Here is a 19,023-nt window from a genome sequence, read left to right as displayed (position 1 = left end):
CAGAGCCAACCAGATACTTCAAAATATACGGTAGTAGTTTTTCTTATATAAAACAGTGTTAGTAGCTTCCTTTATATTGCCTCCAAGGAATTTGGTTAACAGTTTAATTGACCTCACCCCCTTGCAATCAGTACAGCTGTACCAAGCATCATTATTTGTGCTAACTGCTTAAGCTAATATCTCTCGATACTGAACACTATTAGATTAGGATAATTTCACAAAATTTAGTAAATCTGTGCTAAACATTTGACAATGAATAATACATGTGCTGTTGCTAATGGTAGGACAAATAGGATTTTAGGTTGTATCTACAGAAATATTGAATACAAGTCTAAATACCTTATAATTTCATTGTATATGCTGCTGGTTAGATAACATTTCAAAGATTGTGTTCAGTCTTGGGCTCTTTACCTTAGGAAAGACATTGAATTGTTGGAATTAGTTTAGAGATGGGTTACTAGAATGGTGACTGAGATGGAGGGGTTGTTATGCAAAAAGAGGCCAAATTTTGTCAAGTTATTTTCTCTTGAGAAAAGAAGAGTTAGAGGGGATAGGATAGAAATGTTTAAGATTATAAAAGGAATAAATGATGTTGATGCATCATTTTTTTCATATTTAAAAGTAAGAATAAACAGTTTGTCTAACAGACTTGAATATAATTTTGGCAGGGCAAATCATCTTAAGCTAAGATAATTTTGCTTTATAACAGGGTATTTGGCCTTTGAAATGGGTTGCCTTCAGACGTTATATAAGCATTAAATTTAAGTGAGTTTAAGAAAAACTTGGTAACTATATGAATGGTAAGAGCTGACTTTAAGAACTTTTTTAAATTTAGTTTAGAGGATGAAACAGCTGAAATGGTTCAATAGATCCCATATTGTTTCAAAACATTAATAATAACCATCCATCTATATGATTCTTTCGAAAATTTGAACTAGAAACTGCTAATCTAGTTTGCTTGGCCTAACAAATACTTGTGTATCTGCAAATCTTTTCACTTTTTGCTGCTCTAAATCTGCAATCTTTAATCCACTTAACAAAAAACAAAGAAGTAAAGCTGTAGAGGTAATGTTAGATGGATAAATTATGTGACTTTTTGCACAGGTATGCACAAAATCTTTTGTTAAATCTGAGCAGTTTTTGTCAATTAAGTTTGCATTTGTGGATCGTATTTACATCATACAATGCTTTTAACTGTAGCTTGTAAATATCTATCAGTGTAGAAAAGTTGAAAAATATCCATAAAAGTTTAGTATGTTGTTCTATCAAATAAAGTTTCCATACTTTTGATACAAAGAAAAAATGGAAGAAACTTAATCAAAACTGGAGATGTTATATCTCAAGTATTTCTTAATGAATTGCCTTGAAACTTGGTATGTGAAGTAGGAGTCCATTAGAGCACATCTACTAAAAATGTGTTAGTTAGAATTAGCTACAGCCCAAGCTACAGAAGGTGGAAAATCAACAAACTATCAATCCTGTTACTAGCACACAGTGTGCCCTGGAGGTTGCATTTTGGGCTACAAGACAAACTACCATGTGTCTTGATACACAGTATCATGCCCAGTTAGGTAACACATTTTCTGATCTGAACTTGACAACAGTTAAAACTTCATGTTTCTTAATCTTCATACAATATACTTAAAATAATGTTTACGACACTATGTGAAAGGTCTAGTTCCAGCTTTACATGATTTGAGTCATCTATGTTGCAACAGTTCATTAGCACACCCATAGATGATGGTATGTGCTTCCAAAGAAAAACATGATCATAGACATATTTTTATGTTAAACCTTGTAATTACTTGTGATATAAAGTTTTACTCTTTTACAGGAGTTCAAACTTTACTTGCAGTAGGAACTGGGAGAGTGAAGATGTGTAATATTTTCCCAAGATGTTAGATGTATGAAAGCAGTCAATAATTGAGATAGAAAATTAAGTTTATTTAGATTATACCAAAATAACTCTTTTCCTATAAACGTTTTTATAAATACTAGTTCTACTGCATCCATAAAGCATGTATATACATCATTAAATGCACCCTTTTTGCATTGCAATTTAACTACAAATAAAAGCAAAGTTATTAAGAATATTTTATAATATAACCCCACACATACAAAGTGATAGCAGATTACTGTACATACTCTTAAAATGTCCATTGCTTTGCTTCTCTTGATAGGAATTTAAGTTTAATGGAATTTCAAGTTTTAATGAATTAAAACCTGAAAGATACCCTGGGGTATTCAGAAACTAGTGTTTCTCTTGCAAACCAAAGCAATTCTAAAATAACCATTATTACAATAGAATTTATTCTCTCATGAGTCTTCCTACAATAGCCTTGTGACCAATTTTTTTGGTTGAGATCCCCTCACCTTGCAACAAAATGATGAATTAATATTTGCTTTAAAAAATTTGACATTTGCTATATTATTGTACCACAAAGTTTTGTGGTTTTTCATAATTATTTTTTTAACTGTGATATAATTATAATTATTCAATTGTGCAAATATTTTTATTTAGTTTCAATACATTTTTATAAAAACTCATATTAATTAAGTATTACATATTATCATGTAGCAATATCATTTTTAATATAATAAATAGATTTTTCAATGTTCACCAATTTCCTGGGGTTCTAGTTTACATCAACATTCTCTGCAACACCAAACTCATGAAAGTACCCCAAAACAATGAAAACCTCAATTAGCTATCTATGAAGTGAGTTACATCTGAATATACCAGAGCATTCACCTTTTCACTTGCAAAAACTGTTGTATTTGAATCAAAAACAGTACAGGTTTCTTTTACATGAGATAAAAGTCTGTGTATTCATTTTTCTTTACACCCATAAAATACTGGATATACATAAAAAATCTATTGGTACATCTTACTATTCAAAGTCTTCATTTTTCATCTGGGAAGGAACACTGTACAAGTTAAAACAAGTTTATATATTTATTTCAATAAGAAACTAAGATATTATATCATATAGAAAAATGTGTGATTGAATGCCCTTGCATACCTGATGTTATTAGTCATTTAATAACATTTACAAAGAATACATCTGAAACAAACACTTTGTGGGACATTTTAGACATACATATGAAAATCATCTTAAGACTCTATACCTCTATGGTATTCAAAATAAGATAAAATCTAATTATTTTTTAATCTCTGTTTAGTTTAACAACTAATATAGGGCTTGTTAGTAAAATCTAATTGTTTTTTAATCCCTATTTAATTCAGCATAAAAAAGTAACTTAGTAGTTGAGTTCTGTTTGCCACAGATACATTTATATATTGTTGTTATTCAATACTTTAAAAAGTTACAAGTCATTGTTTACACACCCTAAACAGCTGAACAAAATATCAATATTAATCTAATAATGAATGAGTGTACAGATATTTTGTTATTTTCTTTGTGAGGTTGAAACTATTATGCTGATAGGATACTTTTCTAGTTGAAACATCTCAGCACGACAGCATCAGTATAAAAAAAAGTTATATTATATTACATACTATACACTTATTCACATAAATGTTTTAGTTCTTTAAACTGTTAGCATATTATTTTTCCAACATACTAGACAATTACAGATCACATAATTTAGTAAGCTAATTTGTTCTTTTTTTTAAATAAAAAATGTAATATTTTGCTAATTTGAACCATAACAATAAAAAATAACAAATAATACTGAACATTATCTTCTATATGGATGTTTAGGTGGCAAGGTATGATTAATGAAGACTAAGCATTAACATCCATGGTAAGAAGAAATGACCAAAAACTAAAAATCATGATCTAGGTGGACTTGTTACAGAATCAGAAACTACAATCAAACATTTACTGTTATACATACAAGGCAAGGTATAATCAGTGTAGACTAAGAATTATCTTCCATACATACACATTTAGGAGTAATCAGCTGAAATGTACATCTACATAAGTTAACCTTAAGCAGTGATTAACTTTAATGATTTACACTATCATCTATATTTACATGGTAAGGAATAAGTATATATGACCAAACCTCAACTTCTAAGTGTATGTGAGATAAAGTGATGAACTATGATGACACATACATATATGTATGTGTTATCATATGTATGGTGTATGTTAAGAAGTAAGTAATTATAATCAGATATTACATTCTATCTGGCACAAGTGAAGGATTAACAAACTACATCTGAATGATTTACTGTATGTGGAAATGTAAAGAATAATAAAAAAAAGTTTAAACATTAAGTCCTAAGAGTTAAGTATTGCGGAGGAATAAACTATATCTAAACTATAACTTCTACATGTTAACAAGTCAGGCAGGGGGAAAATAGATGGCATAAAATACTGGGAGGGAACTTAAGCCTAAAGGAAATGTTAGGTGCAGAACAAACTGTTTGGAGAGAATAACAGAAACAAGAGGGAGAAGGTACATGTAAGGCAGGTGGGAAAAGTTGAAAGATATTCATTACGTAGAGAAATATTGTATTTACATTACACATAACTGTCTGTTCAAAATTCTGTGAAGGGAACTGTGTAGCAGGGACAAATCTAGAGGGCCAAGTTGGCAAACAAACACAACTAAACCCTGAGAAATAGCTGTCATGGTTTCAACAGGCAAAAAAATAAATATTTCTAAATTGTTGGTATTTGTGACTGAAACCAGTAAATACTTCAACAGAAAAAGAAGTCACATTCATTGTTAATTCATACTGAAAGGTTGAAAATACATAGCAGTTAAAGTAAAATACTGCCAAGGAAAAGAATAGAGATTTTCATGCATGAAAATGTATTATACAAGGAGGTGTGTCACACTCCTATTGGTGGAGGGTTTCACTGCACGGTACATGATCACTCACTAGTTTAATTAACATGTGTTTTTATGTGAATTTTAATTAGGAGTTTCACAAGACATAAAAGTACAACTTCAAGAGGGAAAATAACTAATTTATGTACAATAGCAAATGATTGTATCAGAAATAAAAAATATTCTTGTGATGTAAATGACAGTACAGTTTAAAGTTTTGTGAGCATTAGCTATGGCTATTTTTGAATGGATTAAGCTTTGTTAGTTATGGTTATACATATTCTGACATTACTTACTTATTTGTTAAAATAAACTTTGCTTAAAGCTGTACGAGAACATGTTTGAGGGGATACGTACAGTACAATGAAACCTCACATGTAATAGTCATTGCAGATGATGGACTGGTGCAAAAATTATGGGCTCAGTTACTCTGCTAGTTCTAGACTAGCATCTATAACTAAGGAAAAAAACAAGAAAAATAAAAATACTTATTTTAGAAGTCTGTAATAAATAATGCAGTGCAGAAGAAATCATAACAATAGTTCTTATATATCCTACAGAAACTAGCTGGAGTCTTCACAGTTAATGGAAGCTGACAAATTAACTGTACAGTTTAGAAGAAGTCATGCATAACAATGATGATCATTATTTGACTGTAATCAAGAACAGTGACTCATATGTTCATACATAAATGAAAAGTTACCTTATGAATTTAAAATACAAACACTGTGTGGTGTGTGTTAATCATATTTTACAGTATTGTACAGATAAAAACACAAGAAGGAATCCTCAATAACCACAGTAGGCAACATTTTTTAGGCAGAATTGGAGTAAATTAATGAAAACTTTGTTTCTCTTTTTAATAACTATATTTTTGTGCACCAGCAATACCAAATGTTGGGCACATGTATACCCAATTTGATTTGATTTATTATCAGGATCTTCACCAGCCTACTCTAAAGTTGCAAGTATTTTAGGTAGGATTAGAATAAATTAATCTATGAGACATTGGACATGGCTAAATACATTAATGGCAAGGATTTAATCTTCTGAGACTAAAACTGTAATTAGATCTGAAATTGGTCAAGATATCATGTAGATATGAGCTAAAGGTTTGTACTTAAAACACAAACAAAATCTCAGAACCATCTATGATCCACTCAGCAATAATATATACTTTCTGCCAACCAAATTAACCAATTTAAAATATGTAAAAAGTTCTACAAAATGGGCTCTATCATATATTACAACTGCACAGATGCTATCAGGAAAGTATCTTCATCTCTCAAAGTAATTAACATTCCACACAATTTGATGGTAAAAGTATCATCATGTAGAGATTATTTGGTACAAAAGCTCTGCATTTAATACAAAATATTACCATTAATGCAGCAGAATGTTAAACAAATATCATCAGAAATACTTTGGTGCAAAGATAATTAGTAGGTCTTAAGGAAATAGATTGCAAAAAAAAAGGTGCCATTCTGCAGGATTTAACATATCCAAAGACGTCCAAATTCACAAAACCTTCCAATGTGATGAAGAAATACATATTTTGAATAACAAAGTTGAAAGTTGTGTTATTCAAGACTTTTATACCAACAAATAATTAAAAAATTCAACTGGCAAAAATAGATGTTCAGAATACAAAATTTATGATTCATCCAGATATGCTAAAAGGGGTAACTTTTTTCATTCCAACTACATATTCATGGGTATCTGTAGAAATTTTCCAGCATTGAGGTTATCCAGAAGAAAGGTGATATGGTATAAATTTGTGAAGTGAATAAAAAATTCTTACACATACACTGAATAAATACAGAAAGAATTATGATTCTCATTTGTAGTTATATACACTATTATTATAAACTCATGCACTATCTTATACAATTGAGAATTGTACACACACAAAGTTACAATTAAAACTAAATTTGTCAAATATCATGAAGAAAAAAAAAGTCCAAAATATTTCATTTAACTAATAAACAAGTAGAATAAAAATGTATTTAATCAGGAAACATACTAAAACAGAATGAAAGTAACAAAACCAGAAGCAGTGATGCATGACCTCATTTGATTAGCTCTTCCAGATAGTAGTGGTCATTTTGTTGGTTCTGTTACATTTCAATATCCTTTATGTACTCCAACAGGATCAAGTCCATTTGACATGACTGATAATTTGAATTAAAGGAATATGCTAAATTCCATGTATTATTTTAATGCTACATTATAGGTGAATAATGTTCTAGGTACAACATTTGTTTATAAAAATGTAGATAATTTCCTATGGTAGTTAAAAGAAAAAGTTTGAAAATTATGGTATACAAACTAATGGAAATAAATTAAAACTAATTTTTTCTTCAACGAAACTTCTACACTATTGATAAAAATTTTGATTTGTGTAGAACTTCAATTATTTTAGATTTTCAGTTCTCTAAATTGTAGATTATTATGTATCTCTTTCAGTCAAGTTGATTAAATTTCAACTTATTAGATAAAATTAACAATTGTGATGGTCTGTAGTTAATACAACTGTCTTTTTGCTCATGCTGTCAACACAGCTCTATTTTTTTTTATTAAAGTACATGTAACCATCTGTTTATACATCAGCAGTTAATCAAAATAATTTTTATCAATATAAATGTTATCAAAACAGACTTAAGAAAGTTTTTTTAAAGAATTAACTCAAAACAGTTCTATGTTATCTAATATTATAGAACTGCTCTTTATGCACTGTACCTGTAGCTGCCTTACTTGCTCATTTCAATAAGAAAAAAATGCTTATCAGCATTACAGTATATTTCGTTTTGCAAAAAAAGAACTAAAATTAAAAAATATATCTACACTTGCATATTATCAAATCGATATTGGTTTTTGTTCAGTTATGGTGTGTGTAAAAAAATATTATTTTACTTTTAACTTTTTAAAGTATCAAATGGCAATGTGTATGTCTATGCTCCCTGGCAAATAGGAAATTTCAGCTAGTAAGTTGCTATTCGTCCAAAGTTTTTACATAAACTCTTTTGAATTTAATTTAACATTAAGTATGTAATACAACTTCTCACTTTTTGACAGTCAAGTTTTTTAAAATACTGAATAAAAATTATTAAGGTTTATCTTGTTTACAGCTAGAAAGCTACAGGATATTTTGTTTTGTTTATAACAATACACCTTAATCCATAATATTTTTAGTGCTTTAGGATTTTGGAAACAGTAACAAAAAACACAAGATCTTTATGTAAATAACATGATTATTTAATGCACCATCCATAAATGTACTATTTCACCAAGATTTGTTTGTCTTTCCTGTTCTCACATGCAGACTAATTCATATATTGTTAATTACAGTTTGACTTATTCTGACTAGCTTTGGGTCCTGACCCACAAACAAATTATTTCTATCCTATTGGTTTAAGCTCTTGTTTTTTCCTTTATTTTACATTATCAATTTTTTTTTTTTTTTACTATTTACTGCAAATGAAAATAAAATGAATAAAGCTTAGTAGAACATTTTGATAGCTACATAGCTGTCAATGCTTGAAAAACATTCAAAAGACTGAAGTTGTTTGTTGAAATTTGTGCAAAGCTACTCAAGGTTGTCTGTACAAGCTATTCCTGCTACTCTTCACCAAAGATTGACTGTTATATTATAATGACCCCATGGCTAAAAGGACAAGTATTGTCAGTCGAATGCCTTATCCATTAGACAAAGCACTGAATTAATACAATAACTGATTGAAATTTTACATCAAGTAACTTAATAATGGCCTACTAATAACCCCCTCCCACTACAGAGTATATTCAAGTTCAGATGTTATAAAGCTACAAAGCACATACAAATGAAATTTTTAAAAATTAAATGGTAGTGACATGGTTGTAATGCACATTAATTTCAAAAGAAAAAATATCTGTTTTTCTGTAAGGTTTTCACACTTTGTGCAAACTCAAGGCAATGTATGTCTTGTTATATACTCTTGAATTCAACAAATATGAGAAAATATAGCCTGTGGTTCCAAAATTACTGATAACAAAAACTATAAAACCATCATACACATACAAAGCTTTAAAAATTTTAGAAAAACAGTTTCAAGACATAATACTGTATTATTCTGTTCATTGTTTTATAAACAATCAAATTAATTAATTATATTTTTAATGAAGACAATAAGTTGCACTTTGATAAGAAAAAATAAAAATTAACAGACGAAAGAGCAGCAGGATATTGCATGGTCTGAGCAAAGAGAAAAACAAAGCTGAATAAATTTTATACAATAAAAACATCCACTTGTATTTATTAGCCACCTCCTTGACCACTTTATTTTGGGGCTTCATCATATCAATAGACAATAAGAAGAGAATACAATTTTAATAAGGATACCATAGTTCAATTTACAATAAATTAGTAAATTGTATAAAATATAAAAAAACAATTTTCCAAACTCAGCTATTATGTTCATAAAAATATATTATTGAATAAATAAATTTATTATTAATGTTTATTGACTAAGTTTCAAAAATGCTTTCATGCAATATCAGAGATATTTTATGACAATTTCTTGACACTATTAACTACCTGAATATTTGAAAGTTTTATCTGAACAGTAATAAAAAAATCCTCAGTTATATATATTTATATATATGTATATACCATTTACATAAACTTGCCTTTAAATCCTTCTGTTGCATGAATAATTCTTAAGGCTTGAAATACACTGTGATATTTATACACACCACTCTAAAAACAAAAAAATTAAAATCAGTTTTACATTCACAGTAGGAATACAGGAAACATAAAGACCTGTACAGGTAAATATTAATTCTTCCACTTATCAGTATAAGTAATGGAAATAAAGAGTTAGGAACAACATAATGGCATTTTATAAAAATACTCCAAAACAACAGATACCATGGCATTAAGGGTATACCTTTTCAGTCATTTTCTTTTTCTAACTATATGTAACCAAAATAAATCTTTCAGTAATGAGTACCTCAATATTTTGGATTAAGGGATGTGTCTTTGGTCTTGTTCTCAATGTAGGCACTTGATAAAATGGGCTGTTATCTTTGTATGCCTGTATGGTATACCAATAAATTTGAAATATCCCATAAGATTGAATAATGTTCAAATACTTGCAATGTTCAATGGATCAGTTCCAAACCACATACTGTAATAAACATTTTCACGGATTCATAGTGCAATCTTATTCATCTGGAGAAGTCTCATTGTAAATATCACAGAAGTGTTACAAAAGCTGATAAATTTAACATCTCAGAGGTCGGGTCAAGTCATTTGATTTCCATTCATATGCTTTGCTGCTCTCTAAATTATCATATTATGGTGTCATGTAAACATTCTAATAACACAAGTGTTGATTTGTTGCTTTATTTTTAGCAGATTTCTACTTCATTATTGACAGTAAGATAAACACAAAAAATATGTGTTAAATGTTTAGCAGTTCAAACTCTGAAGAGAAATAGATTGAAACTTTGTCACCTATAATAAAGAGAAAAGGGCACAGCTAATCTACCCCTGAAATCTCCTGTTAATAACACTCCATGTCATGGCAATGACAAATATAAAATTTAGCTTTGCATGGCTCATTTTTGATATTAGAGGCACCTTCCTTTGGATGCAATCAGAAACGTGCCCATAATGTCAAGGTTCTACTGTAATTGATAACAGCTTATTTATCTCTAAATGTGCAAATGTACACTGTTTTTGTGGAATTTTTGTAGTTCCTCTAAAATATCTACACTGAGCATAACATAGAAACAAGTAATATATAAAATATTCATGCTTAATGGTTTAAGAAATACAAAACTCTGCAAATATATTGAAACTAAACAGACTGAAAAAAATGGTCAGATCTGTAGATCAGATATCTTCATACATGTAAACAAATTATCAAATTTTCTCATTCAAGGTTTATTAATTCAACCATTATGTCTTTCAGCTTCAAGCTGTTTTTTTTCTTGTTTTTTTTTGTTACACATAGTATTCCTAACATGTTTAACCCTAGGAACTAAAACCTACTCTTCAAATATTGACACACATGTCTTTTTACTGTGATGGATGTAGTGAATATTTCAATATCTATGTTTGTAACCAAAACTCCTATGCCATCTATTGAATGGCACCATAACAAAATTTCACACAAAATTTCACATTTTGAGTATTCAAGGCTCAAACAGTTAGAAAAATAACTGTGGTATGTGCAAGAACCATTTCTTTATAATAGAACATAAAAATATTATCCTCACAACAAGAACATGACTTTTACTGGGACTGTATGTGAGGGTTTGATTATGTCTTAATTGATGTAATTTTTAAAAGTAGTACTGAGAAAGTAGAGTTCTTAAAGAATTATTATCTTTTCAATGAACAGTACCATTTTAATTATATTTTTATGTATTACTTTTTTTCTACATTACATTTTACATAAGTAAAATTCATGAGTTTATATGAGTTTGGGCTCTGTATATTGAACCATTTTGATGCAATGAGCTACGTGTGACTAAAGAGCACAACCTGAACACTTACAATACTTCTCTTTGTCAGAAAATGTTCACTTTTTTGCTAAACTGTTTTCAATTACTATTTACTAACACAAATTACCACTCATACGGCAATATTTCTGCCATAATTTACAAAGACAAAGAGGAAGAAAATCTGATATGTTCAAATAAATTGTAAAATGAAATAACATAGAAACAACATAAAGTTTAGGTTTGGCAGTAATTGCTAAGAATATCCACCATAAAATATTGCATTAGCATAAAAAAAGCCATAATCTTAGTCAGTAACTCCCTAGTTTTTTTATGTTGTGTGTTATCATTACGACTAATGAGCTAGAAACATTGACCTGATGCAAGTATTTGTTACGAGCAACTCAAAGAGTGGTTTATATTAACAAAAAGGTAAATAAAAAGAAATGATTTACAGGTGAATCAAAATATGCAAATTCTAGGTGTTGGTTACTGGAATATTTTGTTCTGAAAGTTTGAGGTGTGGAGATTATTCTTTTTTTTCAAAGATTCTCATATAACCCCTAAACCTCTCCATACACCTTCAGGCATAGATGTTCCAGTGGTGGGGAACCATTGATTTAAGTTAAATGATAGCTATAATGATTACCCACTAAAAAATAGTGTGCTAGCAACACATATAAGAAAATCCTAACATAGAGTTTATATTTAACAGTGTCTTACAGGTAATCATAGTAAATTCAAATACAAGTTACCCACTATAAAGATTATTACACCACAAATAGATTTTAGTAAGGTGGAAACTCTCTGTGACATGATTTATCATTTTTAATCCATCAGCAGTTCTCTCAATTGAAAATATAAAATTATACATTAACAATAAATGCTAGTTGTGCTATAATTGCTCTTATGTCTAAAGATGTTTAGAAACTATTTACAAGGAAGGATAAGGGAAATGTAATAATTTTAGTTATACACAATGTGGGTTGAACAACATGTGGTCTGGACTGAATAAAGTTTTATAATACATGTACTTTTTTTTTTCCTTACAATTTACACATACACACACACACACGTATTTATGTAGAAGTAAATAAATCACTGGTGTGACTGCATTTAAACTTTAATTCTAGAGAAAAGAACTTGTGTAAAGAAACTAATCATCAAAAACTTAAACTTATGAAAATCATTAGTTGGATGTAAACAGATGCTATGCACTGTTTGTAAAGTCATTTCACATTCCTACCTAGTATCTGATTCCAGTCTTACCATCTATTAAAACTGCATCCATGAGTTAAACGTCTGATTATAACATTTAGCATAAACATAATGTAATACATAATTAATGCATTACATTAATATGTAACAACCCTGTTACATATCAGATCAGAATCACAGTGAACAAGATATAAATGAAATTTCACCCCTTATCAAACTATTGATTGTGGTTGCTCTAACTGTTCATAGAATTTTTGCAAGCTGTACACCATATATGGCATACTTGCATTCAACTGCCAGGGGTGAACGATACCCTATGCAGTGAATCAGAATCAATGGATTAGTTTCTGTTCCTTTTTTTCAAAGAGAAGAAAAAATGATTTGATAAAGTACCAGAAATGAGAGGTAGATCTCAAATGAAAAGTAATGTTACAATATGTTTAACTATCATTTCAAAGTTGTAACAGTAGTTTTAAACCTCATAAATACAAGCAATTATATTTTTGTTAATTGTGTTAGAATTCTTAATACTAAATGCATGTATAAAACCTAAAGTAAATATCTTATGAAATGCACAAAAACATACGCTCAAGCAATTTTGAATATACCAAATAATGTATTTTATATCTCACCTCATATCTAGTCTTGATAAGTGTGAAAGGCAAAAGAATTGTACCAGCCAATGATCTTGCTACAATACCCATACAAACTGCCTCCAAGGCAGAAGGGCTACCCTTCCTGTACAGAGAGAAATCAAATTATTACAAATTATATGAACCCTATTCATGTGCATAAAGTTATTAAACTAGCATACAATAGTTTAAAAACAAAACATGTAGAAATAATCCTAGCTGGTTCAGCATTTTAATGTTAATAACATATACATTAGAAAAATATGCATTTTACTCTAAGAATAACTTACAGGTATCTTATGTTTGTATTTATTTCTCATTTTCACACAGTTCTTAGTGTTATGTTAGTGTTCCATGCATGATACTTCATAATTACAGAGTGTGGCAAACTGATCTACCAGCACTTTAATGCATCAAAGAATTGAAAGAATCAAATTAAAAAAAAAACTGTCATGCACTGAATATGAGTGATTTACCATAAATGTTTGAATGTGAATCCTGGTCCATTATTCAGCAGAAATCACAATAAACCTAACACAAAGTTTGTACAAGTAACTTCGTTATTACTTGAAGGTTACTTCAAAGTTAACACTTTTTAACCATCATTTTACATCATGTTCTTTCACATACAATAAAAACATAAATATATAATGTTTATTCATTATTTACACCTAACTTTATACTTAAAACAAACTAGCAATTCTGTATGTATATCTACCAGCTCTTCAAGATTTCAAAATATATCACATCTATATACTAAAATCAACATAAAATTGCATAACATAAATTTTAAAAAATAAATGTCCTTTCATATTTACCTCTGCTACTGAAGTTGATGAAGGTTATGTTTTCATCAGTGTATGTGTGTGCGTGTGTCAGCAAGATGTCTTGAAAATGGCTAAATGTATTTGGATGAAATTTGGTATACATTTGAACTAAGACCTATCTTAAAAGTGTTTAGTTTTTGGAGGGTCAAGGTTACAGAGAGGTCATGAAATCCAAGAAATTTCTATCTGCTAACATGGGGGCTGACATTCAAACCATTTTTTCTCTAAAACTACATCAAAAATGTTTGGATTTTGATAATACTTGGTGAATGTATATATACTATTATTCTTCATTGTCCTGATTGACTGTGTCTGTTGACAATGAAAAACATGTGGCCACATTTTTCTATTTTTGTAAGGGTCAGACATACTCAGCATTGCACGGTGAATGTATGAGATCTACTGAATACCCCTTTAGGTTTCTTTAATTCTAGATGTGTAAAACATTACATTTATCCTTATATCACTGACTTTAGAACTTTATCAACTCGTGTAGATACCTTTCAGCATTACTAACTAGAGAACTTACAATTATTAAAAATGGAAAAAAATGTGTGTGCTCTCTCTAGTTTAAATAATGTACTGTTCATAAGTGTTAAGATAAAGTCACAACTTAGATTTCATGCTACTTTCAAAGAACAATGGAAAGCAAATCACAGGTGCAACATCAAAATTTTACTAATCTTCATATTTAGTACAACAGTAACTCAGTGGAAGTGCTTGAGTTCAGCAAACAGTTAATATTTTGTTTGTCCTCCTTTTGCTTTGATAACTGCAGACAGTCTTTTAAGAATTGTTTCAACTCAGTTAATCAAAATATCCTTTGGGATTTTACTCAAAATATATTTAATACACTCCCATAAAGTTTCTTGAGCAGTAACTTTTAATTTTCAAGTTTTCAATGTACCAAATCCAAGATCCATTCAACTGGGTTGAGATCAGAACTCTGTGGAGGCTACTGCATCATTTGAATGACTCCAGCAGCTTCTTTCTCAGCCAAGTAATTTCCGTATAGATTGGACAAGTGTTTGGAGTCATTATCTTTTTGTTAGTAGAATCTTTTACCAATAATATGCAAACCACTGGATATACCATGATAGATCAGTATCTTGATACTTGAGCTGGCACATTACCCCATCTATTTTTCACATATCTCCTGTCACTTCAGGAGAAAAGCAATCATAGTGCCTAACCCATGCTTCATTGTAAGTGCTATAGATTAAGGTAAGTGTCTTTCGCCTTTCTTCTGCCAAATATACAATCTACACTTTGAACCAAACATTTCAAACTTGGACTCATCTGTCCAAAATACCCATTTTTAATCATCTACAGTCCATTTTTATACTTTTCAGTAAATCTAAATCTCTTGACAATATTTGGAGAATGAAGTAAAGATTTTTTTAACTGCTACATAACCAAATATTTTACTCTCATTGAGTCTTCTTGTTACTGTATATCTGGACACTTTTCTGTCATTCGATACACAGTTATTAATCTCATGCAAGACATCAATGGCAGTCTTCCTTCTGCTTCAAAGGCTGCTTAACTGACAATACTTAATATCAATATTATAGAGTCAAGTGTTCTACCTCTTCCTCTCCTACTTTCAAATTTACCTGTCTCAGTCTTAAGATTTAGGGTCCACCTGACAGTGTTTGGAGAGCATTTCAAGGCTGCAGAAATTTGTCAGAGTCCAACCAGCATCATGTATGGCTTTTATGCAAACTCTCTGCTCTACTGATAATTTTTCATGGTTTTTGGGCCATGGCGTGATAATAAAACTTAATATAGTGTTAAACATTGTTTTTATCAGGGTTTATTTGTGGAGTGCTATTAAATTAATTTCTTCCAACAATTACTAGAACCATATTCTAGCTCTTTGTAAGTTTCTTTCTAAAAAATAAGACACTGCAAAAGGTTCCACGACAGCTGTTTTAGATCCTAAGTTCAAGCAGTATGTCATTCAAGCAGAACCCTTATAACATGCCAGTGATACAAGTATACAGAAATTCCAAAAAAAAAGGATAAGTATTCTCACCCTGGGTCTTTCAGTTATCACCAGGAATCAGTGAAGCATTACCACAGTGCTGAAATTTACATACTGTACTGGCATGGAAGAATCAGCCCCACAAAATGAAAAAAAAATTGACAAAATATTCTCTTGCATAGTGCTCTATTTCTTTGAAAATTTGCACAAATTGATAGATATATTAACGTTGCAATTATAAGGCAAAGTTAGATATAATCAATACCATATAACACTTTCTACAAGACAGAAATGGCTCAGAAACTTACAAGAATTTCCCTTGCAACCAGTTCAGAGAACAAAAGTACAATCCTACACCAGGAACACAGCGAGTCATAGACTGAAATAAACAAATTACTTATAAAGCTCAAACAATAAAATTATATGAAAATGTTTTAGATCATAAGTCTAGTACACATAGTTTCAATTAATTTGATACGTCTTTTCATGCACCATAATAATAATAACAGCATTAGAAATCATGATTTAATAGAAGAGAAGACTTATAAAACAAAGATACTTTATAAGATTTGATGGTAAAACCTTAGAATAAGGTGATAATAATTCTTTTCAAATTATTATTAGTTCATTATTACAGTTGTTGTTTGTTGTTTTGAATTAAGCGCAAAGCTACTCAATGGTCTATCTGTGCTTTGCCCACCACGAATATCGAAACACAGTTTTTATCATTGTAAGTCTGTAGACATACTGCTGAGCCACTGGGGGGCTATTATTACAGCACTACTGTAACAGAGTGCCTGGCATGTTTTGGTGATTAAGAAGCTTAACTCATAATCTGCTAGTAGCGAGTTTGAATCTCATCATCAAATAAGCTTGCCTTTCAGCAGCAAGAGCATTATAATATGGCAGTCAATCCCACTTTTTAGTTGGTAATAAAGTGTCAAAAGGTAGTGGTAAGTGATGTTGGCTAGTTGCTTTCTCTCTATTTTGCCACTTCTAAGTTAGGGACAACTAGTGCAGATAGCCCTCATGTAGCTTTGCACAAAATTTCAAGAACAAACAATATTATAACAGTGAGGATATTTGCAAAGAATGTTAGGTTAATAAATCCACCTACATGTCTTTGATGATCAGCTGTACTGTATATATTTTGTGTAGAAAAAAAGGTGCCTCATTCAGATATTCTTAAGCTGCACAAAACAGAATTTTGCTAAAATGGACTTACAGGCATTAAAATTAGCAAGTTAAATCTCATGATGTATAACATAATATCTATCAACTATGAGAAACAAACCCATCATAGAATAATATTAACACAAAAAATGTTTATATTTGTGTAGTACAAATTCAAACAAAACACAAATCCTCGATACCATGTGCTACATGTCTTTGAAAACTTAGTATTTTCATGTTATGAATAAGTTTTTTTTCTTACATTAACTTTATTTATGTACAATACAACAATATATTGTTAAAAGTTAGCTTGACCAATCTTTTTTTTGTATAAACAATGAGTCACTTTCTTTAAAAAAAATGTGTACTTGCATTTTTAAGCTCTTGACAATTATGGTTAAAATGAAAAACTAAAATGTACTGATTATAAAGCTTGATATTTAGAAACATTGAATAGAGTCTTACTGGAATAGTTCCTTTCCACAGACTAAACACTTTTTCATTTTTAACCACCTGGAAAAATAGGGATACCATACCATGTTCTTTAGTGCTACAACAAAAGTAAAGAATTAATCAGATTGGACATATTGAATCTAAAATACAGTTATCAAACTAAGATAATCTACAAACAAAATGTATTGTAATCATAGCTGATTAACATAACATACACATCCAGTAGAATAGCACAACCACAGGTTACCAACTTACTATATGACTAGTCCTGTTGAGATCATTTACTCTTATCTAATAATATATAACATACATACCGAAACTATTATCAATACCAAACTATTATTTGTAATTTCTGACAACTCTGTCATGAAATAATAATTTTCAAAATATACATTGTGTTCAAAAAATTTTAATAATATGTACTTTAATGTTGTTTGATACAACTGTACACACCTTGCCTTCACTGGACTTTGCAACCTTGTCTTCAACAGGTCAAGAGGCTGAAACAAGAGAGTTGAGCAGGTTCCACTGATTGAGCCTGCTAAAAATGACTTCAGAACAGGATACTGGGGAAAAGTAAAAAGAAATATCTCAGATCATCTAAAACTGCCACAGATCAGTACAACATACAATATTACAATGGATACTGGCTGGCCTGTCTGTTGGATCTACAAATTAAGTGATCAGACTAAATGATACACTCTATATATAGAAATCTGTATGATACATGTAGCATACTAAATATTACACTCCCTATCCTGAATACACTTTACCATGTAGAAATTCATATTATATTAAAAATGCAAATTATATACACAGAAATACAAATGCACAAGCAAAATATATCATATATCAGGCTGTGTACGTAAATACATGCAATACACACAGCTCTCCAGTTAGTTAATAAAGATTCTAGAGATAACAATCCATACTATATACATGCACACACATGGTACTTCATATAACGCTATTAATGAAAGTGCTACTGTATATACAACAGGCAAAAACACAAAAAATAAAGTTTTATGAAAATATGACCAGCCTTCACACCTTAAAATAAAATTACTAAAAATTCAAGTCTAAGCATTTTCTGCTTATATCAAAATATTGATATGCAAGAACAATATTTAATGACAGGAAAAAATTCTGAATTAATAATTATTATTGTAAATGTTCAAGTCAAGAGTTTTCATTACACAAATAAATACAGTACACTTCTACCACTGTTGGTGTAATTTATAGACTCATTACTTTACACTTTTTCATATCCTAGACATAAACATTTACTACTTGGAACATGTCCAAACCCACATAAACTTTGTTGTATTTGTATAAAATGGAATTGTTTATTAATGTATGTTTAATCTTGAGTCATTTGATAAAGCTTATTCTTGACATAGAGATTTATTTACAAATGGCCCCTCGCTAGAACAGCAGTAGG

General features: G+C 29.9%; 1 protein-coding gene across 4 annotated transcripts in view; it reads right to left on the bottom strand.

Annotated features, from left to right (window-relative positions):
- The window catches only part of LOC143222787 (mitochondrial glycine transporter A-like), a 36,528-nt gene that overhangs the window by 9,318 nt on the left and 8,187 nt on the right, over window positions 1–19,023 (bottom strand). For 3 of the 4 annotated variants that reach the window (XM_076449761.1, XM_076449763.1, XM_076449762.1), the window contains exons 3-7: window positions 18,036–18,148; window positions 17,595–17,679; window positions 16,265–16,335; window positions 13,143–13,248; window positions 9,472–9,541 (exon numbers count right to left, since the gene is read on the bottom strand). In XM_076449761.1, the coding sequence (XP_076305876.1) occupies window positions 9,472–9,541; window positions 13,143–13,248; window positions 16,265–16,335; window positions 17,595–17,679; window positions 18,036–18,148 (445 nt within the window). Of the gene's footprint in view, window positions 1–9,471; window positions 9,542–13,142; window positions 13,249–16,264; window positions 16,336–17,594; window positions 17,680–18,035; window positions 18,149–19,023 lie in introns of those variants that run through there. The other variant, XR_013012486.1, reaches the window with a different exon arrangement.

Source organism: Tachypleus tridentatus, chromosome 8 (assembly GCF_004210375.1).
Source record: "Tachypleus tridentatus isolate NWPU-2018 chromosome 8, ASM421037v1, whole genome shotgun sequence".
In the NCBI taxonomy this organism is placed as follows: Eukaryota; Metazoa; Arthropoda; class Merostomata; order Xiphosura; family Limulidae; genus Tachypleus; species Tachypleus tridentatus.
This window is presented reverse-complemented; position numbering and strand designations above follow the sequence as displayed.